Genomic DNA, 13,971 nt, shown 5'->3' with positions numbered 1-13,971 from the left:
TCCACAAGCAATATAAGTTACCTTGTTATAGAGGCTCATTGTTCAATGTTTTTTTAAAAGAATACCGTGGTTTTTTGATGAGAAACACTACTGGTATAAAATCTAACAATGTTGCACCCTGAAAAGTAAAAAGCCAGCCTCCCAAATGGATCGGGCTGCAGGTGTGCATCACCGTCAAGTACTCTGGCAGGTTTAGTAAGCTATGGCACTTCACATTTCTTTGCTGACATCCATGTTTTTAACCACTAAATTACAAAGTTATTTTAATGCTATCATCTTATATTCTTAACACCCAACACAATGCCTTGAGAAAATAGCAGGCACTTAACACTTCTTAAAAACTGATCTCTACCAATTCTTTAACACTTTTTATTATTATAGTAAAAGAAATGACTCCCAAACATGATTATTTTTAACAAATAGTTCTTTTTTTTGAGACAGAGTTTTGCTCATTATCCAGACTGGAGTGCAATGGTGCGATCTCGGCTCACCACAACCTCCACCTCCTGTGTTGAAGTGATCTCCTCACTCAGCCTCTTATCTGGGACTGCAAACGCGCACCATGATGCTCAGTTAATTTTTTTGTATTTTTAGTAGAGACAGGGTTTCACTATGTTGACCGGTATGGTCTTGACCTTTTGATCCACCCGCCTTGGCCTCCCAAAGTGCTGGGATTATAGGCGTGAGCCACGTGCCTGGCCATGAATAGTTCTTTAGGAAAAAAAGTACTGCCCCCGTGTTCAAATTGTATTCTTTATACTTGGCAACCTTAAAGTGACTCATATTTTTTTCCCTACCCATTAACGTCATACAAATGCTCCAATTGTTTTGGCCATATCAAAAGCTGTTAAGTGATGGTAGGGTACAGATTAAATGAATTTTAACACTGTGAATAAGACAGTAACTCAGAAGGGAAAATATAATTAATCTCTCTCTACTTCGAATGGCCTCCTTTAGATGAGTGTAGAACAACTTACTCTTTTTGTTGGTATTTGGGCCCACAACTACATTACATTCTTAAACTTCTTTCTTGTTTAAAATTTTTCTTTTTTTTTTTTTTCAGATAGAGTTTCACTCTTGCTGCCCAAGCTGGAGTGTAATGGCACAATCTCGGCTCACCACAACCGCCGCCTCCCAGGTTGAGGTGTTTCTCCTGCCTCAGCCTCCTGAGTAGCTGGGATTACAGGTATGCACCACCATATCCAGCTAAGTTTTGTATTTTTAGGAGAGACTGGGTTTTACCATATTAGTCAGGCTGGTCTTGAACTCCTGACCTGACATGATCCACCTGCCTCAGCCTCCCAATAAAATTTATCTTAAAAAGACAGTATGTTAATATGATAGTGGACTAATGCCCAAAATTAATTTTTATGCCCTAAAATTTCGTGGCAGTATTACTTCCAAATATGACATGTATTTTACTCTGTATTTCTAAGAATATAAAGTAGGGAGAAATGAGGAACAAGATAGGGTAAAGTGAGTCCTGCATGCTACTTTTGCCCTCCACCTAAAAGTGGTGGCATAGGTTTTAACAGTTCTTAAATGTCATTTGAGAGCTGTTTCAGAATCCTCTGGGTTACACACAGAAAAGTGAGATTTCTATTGTTCACCTACAGTCTGTAGAGAGAATCCTTTTAACATGAAGGCCCAGATTCTTCCATGGTATTTATGCCTACTAATACACGAGGACTTCAGGTTTAGGCCACTGGTATCAGCCTTTCAACTTCCACTCCAAAGTGGAGAATTTTGAGCTCATAAACAAAATTACCTCGGAAAGGGAGGTGTTTATATGACAAGGACATTAACCTGAAAACTTGACTGTTGACCTCACGTGCCTCCTCTCACTATGTAAAGAAACATACAGTAAAATGCTGTATCTATTAAAACCATTTTTTTCTTTAAAGCTGTAATGAACTCTTTCCCTTACCTTATATACAAATTTATACTTATATGAGCATTAAAGTGTCCATTTTGGTCACTGAAAAGTTACTGATGAACTTCAGTTTATCTCTGTGTTACAGCAGCCTTAAATAACTGGATAACTGTGACATGCTTCACTGGGATCATCACCTGATAAGCACTTCACTGGGCAATTCCACTAAAACCAAACATGTGAAGATCTTACAAATTGCATGGCTAAATCAACAAATTCCTGATTGAATCATAATATTGGGTTCAAGTTCTAGTTCTGACACTAGCAGTATGGCTTGGGCATATATATAAAAAAAAAGGCAATGTAAATTTCACTTTGTGAACTTGTAAAACAGGGTCACAAACATTTTTCTTCTGGGTTTGTAAGAATTAAGATAAATTTAGAAAGCAACCAACTTACAATAGACATTTAAACAATGCTGCATTTCCAATATGTGTTTCAGGAACAACCAGAATCAAAATAACAGCTTAACCAAGAGTATATGAAGGGTACACTGACAGATGCTTTCAAATAGCTGCAGGGCTGTCATGCTGTAGAGAGGATTAGATTGTTATCTATTGTAAAGACAGTATTTCTGTTTCTCAGTGAAATTATAGGCCAGAAATTCTGCTTTAAAATAGATGGGTTTAACAATGACAATGCAGGAGACCTTCTTGAGCAGGTTGTCATGTCTGTCATAATCCAAGAAATGATTCCCCAAAGTAGGCATTCAGAACCAAAATTAAGAGTTTCCGTACGTGTGGGTGAGATTCAGTCACATAGGTGTTTTAAAGCATCTCATATTCTACAGGAGAGGAGTTGTAAACTTAACCTGTCAACTGGTGACAGGTGCTACAGAAAAAAAGTAGTGTTAAGTAAAATAAAGCAGCAGGAGTGCTTTATTTTATATAGGGTGGTCTGGGAAGGTTTCTCTGATTAAGGTGACATTGGGAAAATAAAAGTAGTTAAGCATGTCACAGATACATCTGGGGAAAAAGAGTTAAAGGTGCATATGACTGCCTTCTTGGGGGAAATCATATAGAGCTTTCCCTCATTATCCATAGTTCCAGGACTCCCTGAAAATAACAAAATCTACAGATGCTCAAGTCCCTTATATAAAATGACATGGGTAGGGGGAAGAGGTGGAGAAAAAAAAAAAAAAAAAATGATGGCAGCCGGGCACGGTGGCTCAAGCCTGTAATCCCAGCACTTTGGGAGGCCGAGGTGGGTGGATCACGAGGTCGAGAGATCGAGACCATCCTGGTCAACAAGGTGAAACCCCGTCTCTACTAAAAATACAAAAAATTAGCTGGGCATGGTGGTGTGTGCCTGTAATCCCAGCTACTCAGGAGGCTGAGACATGAGAATTGCTTGAACCCAGGAGGCGGAGGCTGCGGTGAGCCGAGATCGCGCCATTGCACTCCAGCCTTGGTAACAAGAGCGAAACTCCGTCTCCCAAAAAAAAAAAAAAAAAAAAAAAAAAGATGGCATATTACCTGTGCACATCCTCTTGTATACTTTAAATCATCTCTTGATTACTTATAATACCTAATACAATGTAAATACTATGTAAATAGTTGCTATACAGTGCTGTTTAGAGAATGACAAGAAAAAAGTCTATACATGTTCAGTACAGACACACTCTCCTTATATTTTCAATTCACAGTTGGTTGAATCCATGGATGTGGAACCCAGAGATGAAGAAGGCCAACTGTGTAGATAATAGTTACAGTTAGGTGGCCCCTTCACAACAGACAGAATTTTATGTAATCTGAAACACTCAATGTTATAAGAGTAAATATTTTTGGAATGATGAACCCTTGCGGACCACTGGGAATCCACAGCACATTTTCTCTGGCAAGTTATTGTTGAAAACTCTAAGTTGATAGAAACTACCAACAAATTTTATGCAACTTGTACAAGTCAGATTAATTTATTGACACTTAAAGAAACAAAATGCAACATCAAGTGAATAAAAGTAGCCATCTACATTACTGATCAAATGTAGAATGCCACCAATAACATTTACCTTATTGTAAACACTGTACATTTTCAAAGAAACAATGATCTTGTATGTGGGGAGATAAATGAAGTAGTCAGAGTAAAAACGTATCAATTTATCTCTCTTTCTCTCAATATAGGGAAAGGAGTCCTTTTGATGCAGAGTATCCCAGATCACATAGTTGGGAGAGAAATTCTCAAGCACACATTAGCTGTTCTGGTTATGATGGAACTGCTCATTTGATTATCAAAAAAAAAAAGCCAGACTCTGCTCCATCACAACTTCCTCTAAGATACTGGTTATGCATTAGGTAAAAGATGAACCAGTATAATGCCTACATCTCTGTTATCTTTTTATAAGTGCACCATAAAACTGTCTTCAGAGAATAAACAGCATTTAAAAGTCAGCAACTATAACAAAACTCTTAACTTGTGGGATTGGAAAGAATTGTCACAAATCGAGTATCTCAAACATTCCACTAATAAAATGATTACAATAATCCACTGTATCACTATTTTCTGTTATACTGTTTATTAATTTTGAGCTTAAAACAGTTGTGAGAAAACTGAAAAGCATCTATTTCTATATGTTCATATTATGAAAGCTATTTGTCCTTCATTACCAAAGCAAGACAAGTATCTGCAAAATAAATGGAATAAAAACATGTTTGTTCCCAGAACACGTCACGCAAACTAAGTGAATCCTCTCTCCACATGTTAATTTCCCTAAAAATTAGCAACATACCAATTTGAAAACACCAATAATCTTGCAAAAGCATTTTAAGTGTAAAGTGATGAAATATGCTAATATTTAACAAATATCTCATTATGATAAATTTTTATCAATTATTTTATTGAGCAGAAATTAATACTTTATTACATGTACCATAACAGTAGATTCTTACAGGATTCCAATTTCCTGTTTTGTATGTAAGTGACATCATAAAATTCTCAATTACGGTGTTTACTGAGCTGTCACTTTTCCACCAGTAAGTCTTCCAAAAAGCACGAGACTATTATTATTCCAAATGTTTAATAGTATACCTTATCTTACTTCATGGCTTCTTTTAACTATTTTTTTCTTTACAATTAATCCAGTTAGTATTCTTGCGATAAAAATAGCTTTCGAAATAAAAGTGACACAAAAGGATAAAAACTCATACGCACCAAATTTCAACATTTATAAAAATTCTTCTCAACAACTGTGAAATAAGCCGGGCACGGTGGCTCAAGCCTGTAATCCCAGCACTTTGGGAGGCCGAGGCGGGTGGATCACGAGGTCAAGAGATCGAGACCATCCTGATCAACATGGTGAAACCCCGTCTCTACTAAAAAAATACAAAAAATAAACTGGGCATGGTGGCGTGTGCCTGTAATCCCAGCTACTCGGGAGGCTGAGGCAGGAGAATTGCTTGAACCCAGGAGGCGGAGGTTGCGGTGAGCCGAGATCGCGCCATTGCACTCCAGCCTGGGTAACAAGAGTGAAACTCCGTCTCAAAAAAAAAAAACAAAAACAAAAACAACTGTGAAATATCACAAATCTGCTTATTATTCAAACAAAAGAAAATCTCTGGTTTCAGCTATAACCTATTTTATGACATTATAAAAATTAAGTAATCAGGTTCACTGAATTATCTGTAGAAGAGAATGTGATATTTGAATTACGTTGCTGGGCCAGAACCACAATACTAAGCAATAAGTGAACAACTACCTACAAAGTTCAACACCAAATTAACACAAGCATGAATAATTATGTTACCTTTCTTGAAGAACGCGAAAATTTACTCAATATTTTTTTAAAAAGGGATTTAACCTATATACGCAGTACGGAGTGGAGTTAGTTTTGCGTTAGGTCCCCAAAGCCAAACGACCACGTTGGTACACTTTAAGGCGAAAAAAACACGCTGCATTTTTTGGTAGGCCTGGAACACAACAGCTGTCTTAGGTAAGCCACCAGCCGCTCAAGCAGCCTGGCCGGGGCAAGCAGCGACAGGGGCCTAAGGGAATGGTGTGTGGTTTAGGCCTAGGCTAAGGCGGCGTTAGCACAAACAGCGATGGTGGACGATACTCACTCCGGCGGGAAGAGGCGCAGTTCGTCGATCTTGCCTAGGAAACCGAAGAGAGTCCGCATCTGCTCAGAGCTAGCGCTCGGGGAGACATTAGTCACCTGGATTACCTCGGTGCCGCCGCCTCCGCCGCCACCACCTCCGCCACCGGGCCCGCCGCTGGGGCCCGGACCCACAGTGCTAGGGACGACGGTAGTGTTGCTCATGGCGCTGCTCGGGTTCTCGCTCCTGCTTTAACACATCAAACACACAACAAACAGTGAGAAGAAGGGGGAAGAGGAACCGGTTTGCGGGAGAGGAGGGTGTCCGAAGCTACAGCCTCTGCTACCACTGCTGCCGCTGTCGCCGCCGCCGCCGCCTCTAGCCCCCGCCGCCGCACGCCGCGGGGGAGGGGAAGAGAGCGCGCGAGTTCCAGACCACGAGAAAACAAACGGCCGCCCCACCTCGCCTCCAACCACGGCACTAGCGGGCCCGAGCTCCCACAATGCCTTGCGGCGCAGGGCGCGTCAGCGTCGGCTCCACCCCGCGCAGGCCCAGCAGCCCTCGCCCGCAGCTCGAGAAATGCGAAGCACCGCGGTCTGGAGAAAGGAGTTATCCATCTTCGTCCCTCTTGTTTTTCTTTTCTTCTTCGGAAGAGAGAAGAAAGTGTACACTTTTTTTTTTTTTAAAGCAAGCATTCATCCGCCTGAAGAAAGTCACTTTAGCTTATTAAATACTACTCAAGCATTCTGATAATCATCTACAGATCTATCCAGTTACTAACGATGTTTACACCCAAGCTAAGATGCCACCCCACCATCAACAGTATAAAATGTCCTGGAATCTTAAATGTCCATGAATTTTGGTAACATTAAATCTGTAACCAATTTGTTTTGTCACTCAAACTTTCAGAAAAGATATTTTAATGTTAAACTTACTAGCACTTTGAAAATTTATTCACAATAGATGATTTTTTTTTTTTTGAGACAGTCGTCCTGTTGCTCAGGCTGGAAGTGGAGTGGCACCACCATATTGGCTCACTGCAACCTCTGCCTCCTGTGTTCAAGCGATTCTCCTGCCTCAGCCTCGTGAGTAGCTAGACTCCTGCTATGACGCCCAGCTAAGTTTTGCATTTTTAGTAGACACGAGGTTTCACCATGTTGGCCAGGCTGATCTCAAACTCCTGACCTCAGGTGATCCACCGCCTCGGTCTCCCAAAGTGCTGGGATTAGAGGCATGTGACCCACCGCGCCCGATCAATTTCACAATAGCTGACTTTTTGGAAGCACAGTTTACAGTACTTAAATATATTCAAGTATATATTTCTAAAGAAAATATATTCAAGTATGTATTTCTAAATAAAATATATTCAAGTATATATGTATTTTTTCAAGTATATATTTCTAAAGAAAATCTATATACTGCAGTTTCTCAAGAAAAACTTGTTTTACATATGTATTCTTGCTTAAAATAATTTTGAAGCTTTTGAGTATTAAAAAAAGGCTTGCCTTAGTTTTCAACCTCATCTGAACTATTCTCTTAACTGCATTCAGTGTAGTCCAGTGACTTGTAGTTCCCTAAACATGACAAAAACCATAATATCTCTGTGCCTAGAGAGGTTATTAATGACGTCCCTCATTTTATCTGTCATCTTCTGTAGAGCATTCCTTTCCTTACTGCTATGACTTCTGCAAGCTGTTAAGGCTTCCTCTTTTCTGCTAAATAACAGAGGATACATACATTTACTATTGACATGTATCACTCAAAGTTGTGAGCTTCCTGGGTCAGGCCAGAACCTGGCACAATGTCTGTCACAAAATCAGTGCTCAATAAGTGTGCTGGATACACGCACAAATATACCTTAATGACAGTGTCATTTAAGACAGTTTGCTAAGTAATTTACTTGACCTTGAATGTTTTGAGAGGTAAAACCTGAAGCCTTACCGAGTATCTGCATTAGTGAGGTTATTGATATTTGGATGCAGAGCCAACTGGCTAAGTGACTTTCGCTAGTGCTTATACAGAAAACAGATGGGTTGACTGAATGTGAGCCTCAACAAAATTACAAACTATGGCCTTCACAGAAACCAAATAGCATTAGCTAGAGCCAAGACTTTCAAAGAAAAGCATACAGTTGTCCCTTAGTATCCATGAGGGATAGGTTCCAGGATCCTCCCACAAATATCAGAACCAGAGGATGCTCAAATACCCTACATAAAATGGTATTGTGTGGTAGTGCATTTGGTCTGTATCCATAGGCTCCATGTATGTGGATTCAACCAACCTGGGATTGAAAATACGTGGGAAAAAATTGATGGTCTAAATGTGTATAGACTTTTCATTTCTTATCTAACAACTAGTTACACAGCATTTACGCTGTATTATTATTAGCATAGAGATTTAAAATATTTGGGAGAATGTGCACAGATTATATACAAACACTATACTATTTTGCATAAAGAACTTGAGCATCTGTGGGTTTTGGTATCCTCTGGGGTCCTGGTATCAATTCCTCACGAATACTTACCTCAGGAGGGGTATGACTGTATTTGCATATAATGTAAGCACATCCTTTCATACCCTTGAGTAACCCTTATCTAAAATGCTTGGGACCACAAGTGTTTTGAATTTTTAAAAAAGATTTTGGAATATCTGCATTATATTTACTGATTTAGCATCCCTAATGCTAACATTTAAATCTGAAATGCTCCAATGAGCATTTATTTTTTATGTCGGTGCTCAAAAAGTTTCAGATTTTGGAGCATTCTGAATTTTGGTTTTTTGGATTAGGGATACTCAACTTTTAATACTAAATACAATATAAATGCTTGTAAGTAGCTGTTATACTGTATTTCTAAACATTTTTATTATTTTTAATGTCATTATTTTTTATTTTTTTGAATATTTTTGATAGGGGTTGGTTAAACCCAAGTATGTGGAACACATGGTTATGGAGGCTGATTGTATGACTAATTGCAAGTCACTCATAAATGAGTATCTGTGAATACAAAAATGTCTGGCAATTTATTTACTCATTTTGAATCAGACATATGTAACTGCCAGTTACAGATTTTTAATAGTTTAACATTTATTGGGAATGCCTACCATATACTACACATACTAAAATACCTGATAATAAAAGGACAAATAACAGAAGGGGAGGGTTCATACCTTTTTCTTTTTTCCTTAAATGTTAACACGTACTAATTCTCTTTGATGGGTACACAGAAATCTTTTATATGACTCTACACTTTTCTGTATGTTCGACATATTTCATAATTAAAATTACAAATTCAAACCAAAGAAAAAGATAGTTGTGATAAAATCCTTTAAACCACCAGAAGCCAATTTATGTATAACTTACTTAACAAATAGATGCTATTTGCTATAGAGAAACAAAGTGGCAAAAAAGTTTATTCAAATAAAGAGGACTTCAAAATATTTTATTTTCAAATCATTTAGCAGCTACCAAAAAAAAAATTCACTGAATTTAAAGTTAGAAGGCTAGCTTAAAATACCAGCCCTGTCATTAAGCATGTGATTTTAGAAAATTTCACTTCATTTCTAAAAACCTATGTCATTTTGTCAGTCAAATGAAGAGTTGAATCATAATTTTGAAGATTCTTGTAGGTTTAATAGATTATTATGTTAATGTCTGTTTCACATAGGAATAAGACATATACCTAAAGACAAATAACAAATATATTAAAGCAAGTAACAAATATGTCCAATCTATGACAGTTTTAAATCACTTCAGATTTATTTAGGCTCACAATTAAACAAGGCTATAGAAAAGATAGAATCTCAAGACAGAATTCATGCCTGTTTTATTCACTATAGCTACAGTATCATTAAGAGACAGTAAAAAAACTCACAAATCTTTTCAAATATTATATACCTAACTCTGTTCCAACGATTTTCCTAGCTGCTGGAAATAAAGCAGGGAAAATGAAGTGAATGTGCCTGCTATCATAAAACTTCAGGTCTAGTATGGTAAACTTTCAATAAAAAAATACAAATATGAAAGGAGTAATGTGTTGTGATGAAATGAAATAGGACAGAGGATGGCGGAAAAAGTGTTATCTCCTGAGACCTTACCAAAAGGAAGAAGCAGTCCATTTGAATTTCTGGAGGAAGAGTATTCCAGACAGAGGAAATAACAAATTAAACCCTAAGGATAAGAACAAATTTGAATCTTTCAAGAAAAGTAAGAAGACTACTCTTTGTGAAGTGAATGCATTCCAGTTTGTATTTCAGAGAGAGACACAGAAAGAAATCTTGTGATATGGAAAGCGAAGTGAAGGAAGTATGCAGAGAAGGTTCAAATAGCTCATCTTTGGAGGTGAGTAAGGGAAGCCTTCTAGTTATATATAAATGATAATTATTAACAGTTTTATTATAAGATAATGCAGCTGGTTATGGTGGCTCATGCCTGTAATCCCGGCACTTTGGGAGGCAGAGATAGGCGGACTGCTTGAGCCCAGTTGTTTGGGACCTGCCCGGACAACAGAGAGAAACCCTATCTCTACAAAAGATACAAAGAAGTTATCCGGGTGTGGTGGTGTGCACGTGTGGTCGAAGTTACTTGGGAGGCTAAAGGGGAAGATCACCTGAGCTTGAAAGGTCAAAGCTGCAGTGAGCTGAGATCGTGACACTGTACTCCATGTCTGGGTAACAGGGTGAGACCTTATCTCAAATGAAAAAAAGTTAAACCTAACATTTGGCCTATAAAGTCACATTATGGAAAAGTACATGATTTCTTATAGGCTTTTGAAACACAGGATTTAACTTACAGGTTCCCCATAATACTTGGAAGATTCACAGGTAGGACAGGTAGGGAACCACTCCTGCCACATTGGAAAAAAAAATTAAACTGGTGCTTGATATTAGCAGGAAAGCATGTCAAATAGTATTAGACAATGAGGCTTTATACACATCCTTAAAACAATACCAATCTTATTAATCCTAATGAACAAGCTTTAGTTCTTTCCCATCTCAAGCTTCTAAAAATATCTTTGTATTTAGATAGAAGGTCTTTTATATAAAAGAGAGAAGGCACAGGTATGCATAATCACTACTCACTGGACACCCTGTTTCCAGCTGGATAAATCAAGTTACTTTTGTTTTTGTTAGCCACTTTTGTTCACCCTAATGGAAAAGACAGTGGAGTCCTCGAAACTGACACAATTTTGCAAATCAGCACAAGCAACAGGCCTTTTATGAAATTGTTAAATAGCTCTTTCCTCCACCGCCAAGCAAATACATTTTTTGAGGCTAGAGAAGGCAATGTATCAGTCTTTTGGTTTCCGGTACCTAATAATATACTGGAACAAGTCTAGCATTAGACAAAAATCTACCATCACCTATGTGCCAGAAACTTTACAAATGCCTCTATATAATCTGCTCAACTCTGTAAGGCAGATGGCTTATCACTAAAGTATACATAAGGGTATGTATACAGCAAAAGCTTTGTGAATGACAATATTGTATTTGTACCCATTTAGAGGAAAATTTGGTTAACTCTCAAAGTATTTGACTATCATTTTTTCCCCCTTTAGCTATAGAGAGCAATAAGAAAAACTCAGGAAATAAATTGCTGATTACAAATCCATACGTTTCAAAAAACTTGTCTGTAGGCCAGGAATGGGGGCCCATGCCTATAATCCCAACACTTTGGGAGGCCAAGGCGCGCAGATCACTACAGGCCAGGAGTTCAAACCAGCATGGCCAACATGATGAAATCCTGCCTCTACTAAAAATACAAAAATTAGCTGGGTGTGATGGTGTGCAACTGTAGTCCCCACTATTTGGAAGGCTGAGGCAGGAGAATCGCTTGAACCCAAGAGGCGGAGGTTGCATTGAGCTGAGATTGTACCACTGCACTTCAGCCTACATGACAGGGCAAGACTCTGTCTCAAACCAAAAAACAAAAAAATCTTATCTGCAGATGTATTTTAATTTCTATTTCTAATTGTATAAATTAGTTCTATTCTAATTCTACAAATTGATACAATTTTATACATATTAATGTCTATTTAAAAATCAAATTGTGAATCCCACGCTCCCATTTCTTCATCTAAATGAAGGGCTGATAAGGATGAGTTCGCACTAGAGCACTGACTGACAGAAAAAAGAACACATGGATACATATACTAGGACAGAAAAAAGTCTACCTAAGTTTATTTTCAAACACTTCTTTAATATTGTTTAATATATATTGTCTTATAGCAAGGATTTTATATGTATGTTTTTAAATTGACAGAGCAGGGTCTGTGAACACCCTGAAATTATAGGCAAAAATCTATCTGTGATTTTTTTCATAGCTTTGTTTTATGATTAACATAGAGAAAAAAAGTAGTAGAACATTAAGATACTGTTGCTTGCATCCATATGCACAGTATTCTCAGCTATAGTGCACATGTATGGCTTGGAAAACAGAGTCAATTTATTTGTACAAATTTGCTTGGCTTTTTTATTTAATCGGCTCAAAAGAAACATTTGGCTGGGGAAGCTCCAGACACTGATTACTCAATAATATCTTGTATGTTATAAAAGTTTCTTTTGGAGTCTTAACTGACAAAAAGCCATTGGAGGTAATGCTTCACAATCTTAAAAAAGAAAAAAAAGTTCAATGCAAGAAAATATCCAGTAGAGTATACGTATCTTTACCTCTAATAGTTTCATGCATTTTAATAGCAGTTTTCTGTAATCAAGGAATTAGATATATGCACCATTTGACCTTCTATGTTTTCTTCCCCATGTGATAAAATTAACTTTCTCTTCATGAAGAAAATGATATTTTAAAGACCTAAAACTTGAAAAAAACAGTGTACTCAAGTCAGTACATTTTATTAATAAGACTGAATTACATTAATTGAATGCTTTCAAAATGACCTTCAATCCTCAAAACACTTAAAAGGTGCTAGAGTAATTAATAATGAAGGCCCTAGAGTCACCTGAAGGGGCTCTACCAATTAAGATAATTGTTTGAACTTTAGCTCATTACTTGGTGTTTCAATTTCCTTATTTAAACTAAGAGGGTAATAATAATGCCCACCTCATTGGGGTAGTTGTGAGGATAAGTGAGACTACTTATCCTCACAACTAAGAGGGTAATAAGAGGTTACCAAACACACGTAAACACACACACCTATTTCTGAACCACCAAAAATCATCAGGGAAGCTAAAGAAAAGACATATTCTTGAGGCAGGCAGGACAGTTGGATTCCACTGATGAAGACATGCTTGACTGAATGATCCTTGGCAAGATACATGGGGAAGAAAAACATCAATGCTACTACCCATTGGCAAAAGAATCATTTTTGTCTGACCTCCCAGCATCCTGTAACGTAGACATGGCCAAAATCTAGACTGAACTTTTATCTATAAAAATAGCCCTTTAAACAGGCTTATTATTATTTTTTAAATAAAAGAGGTCCTTAACTAGGTTCCTCTCCCAACTACTAGATAGCTATGTTTTAATTTACAAATCTGTTAAATGGGTACCTTTTTCCAAGCCATTCAATATCTACCAAAATTAAGTAGAATTAAAGCAGTAAAAATTTGTGAATTTTTAGCTGTATACATTAAGGGGTAACCAGATTCCATATTTTCTCCTTTTTAAAAATATTCAGAATTTCTGTGAATCTTGCTGGAAACGATTTAGTTTCTCTGGATTATTGGACGCCATTTGGGAAAAATCACGAAATATGTGAAGCATTACCTCCAATGCCCACCTCATTGGGGTAGTTGTGAGGATAAGTGAGACTACTAATACAAATGCTTCAAATAAATAAATTAATTACTATTATAATGACTACTCTATAAAGAAATTAAGGCTTAGAAAAGTTAAGCAATTTGTCTAACATATAAAGCAAGTAATAACAGAGCAGGGATTAAAAAAAACCAACCAGGTACTACATCTCACTCCAAAGCCTGTGTTTCTACTACGTTGTACTGTCTCCTACTATGTCTTGTCATAATAAATCCAGAAAAATTTAAACTCACATGACA

The 13,971-nt window shown here is 37.4% G+C and overlaps 1 protein-coding gene across 12 annotated transcripts in view; it reads right to left on the bottom strand.

Moving 5' to 3' along the window:
- Window positions 1-13,971, bottom strand: part of SRSF11 (serine and arginine rich splicing factor 11) — a 51,979-nt gene that overhangs the window by 29,677 nt on the left and 8,331 nt on the right. For 7 of the 12 annotated variants that reach the window (XM_010347682.3, XM_039473507.2, XM_039473509.2 and 4 more), the window contains exon 2: window positions 5,986-6,210. In XM_010347682.3, coding sequence (XP_010345984.1) covers window positions 5,986-6,185 — 200 coding nt within the window. In that variant the 5' untranslated portion in view covers window positions 6,186-6,210. The remainder of the gene's footprint in view (window positions 1-5,985; window positions 6,211-13,971) is intronic. The other 5 variants (XM_010347686.3, XM_039473510.2, XM_003921423.4 and 2 more) reach the window with 1 other exon arrangement.

Source organism: Saimiri boliviensis, chromosome 11, assembly GCF_048565385.1.
Source record: "Saimiri boliviensis isolate mSaiBol1 chromosome 11, mSaiBol1.pri, whole genome shotgun sequence".
Classification (NCBI taxonomy): Eukaryota; Metazoa; Chordata; class Mammalia; order Primates; family Cebidae; genus Saimiri; species Saimiri boliviensis.
This window is presented reverse-complemented; position numbering and strand designations above follow the sequence as displayed.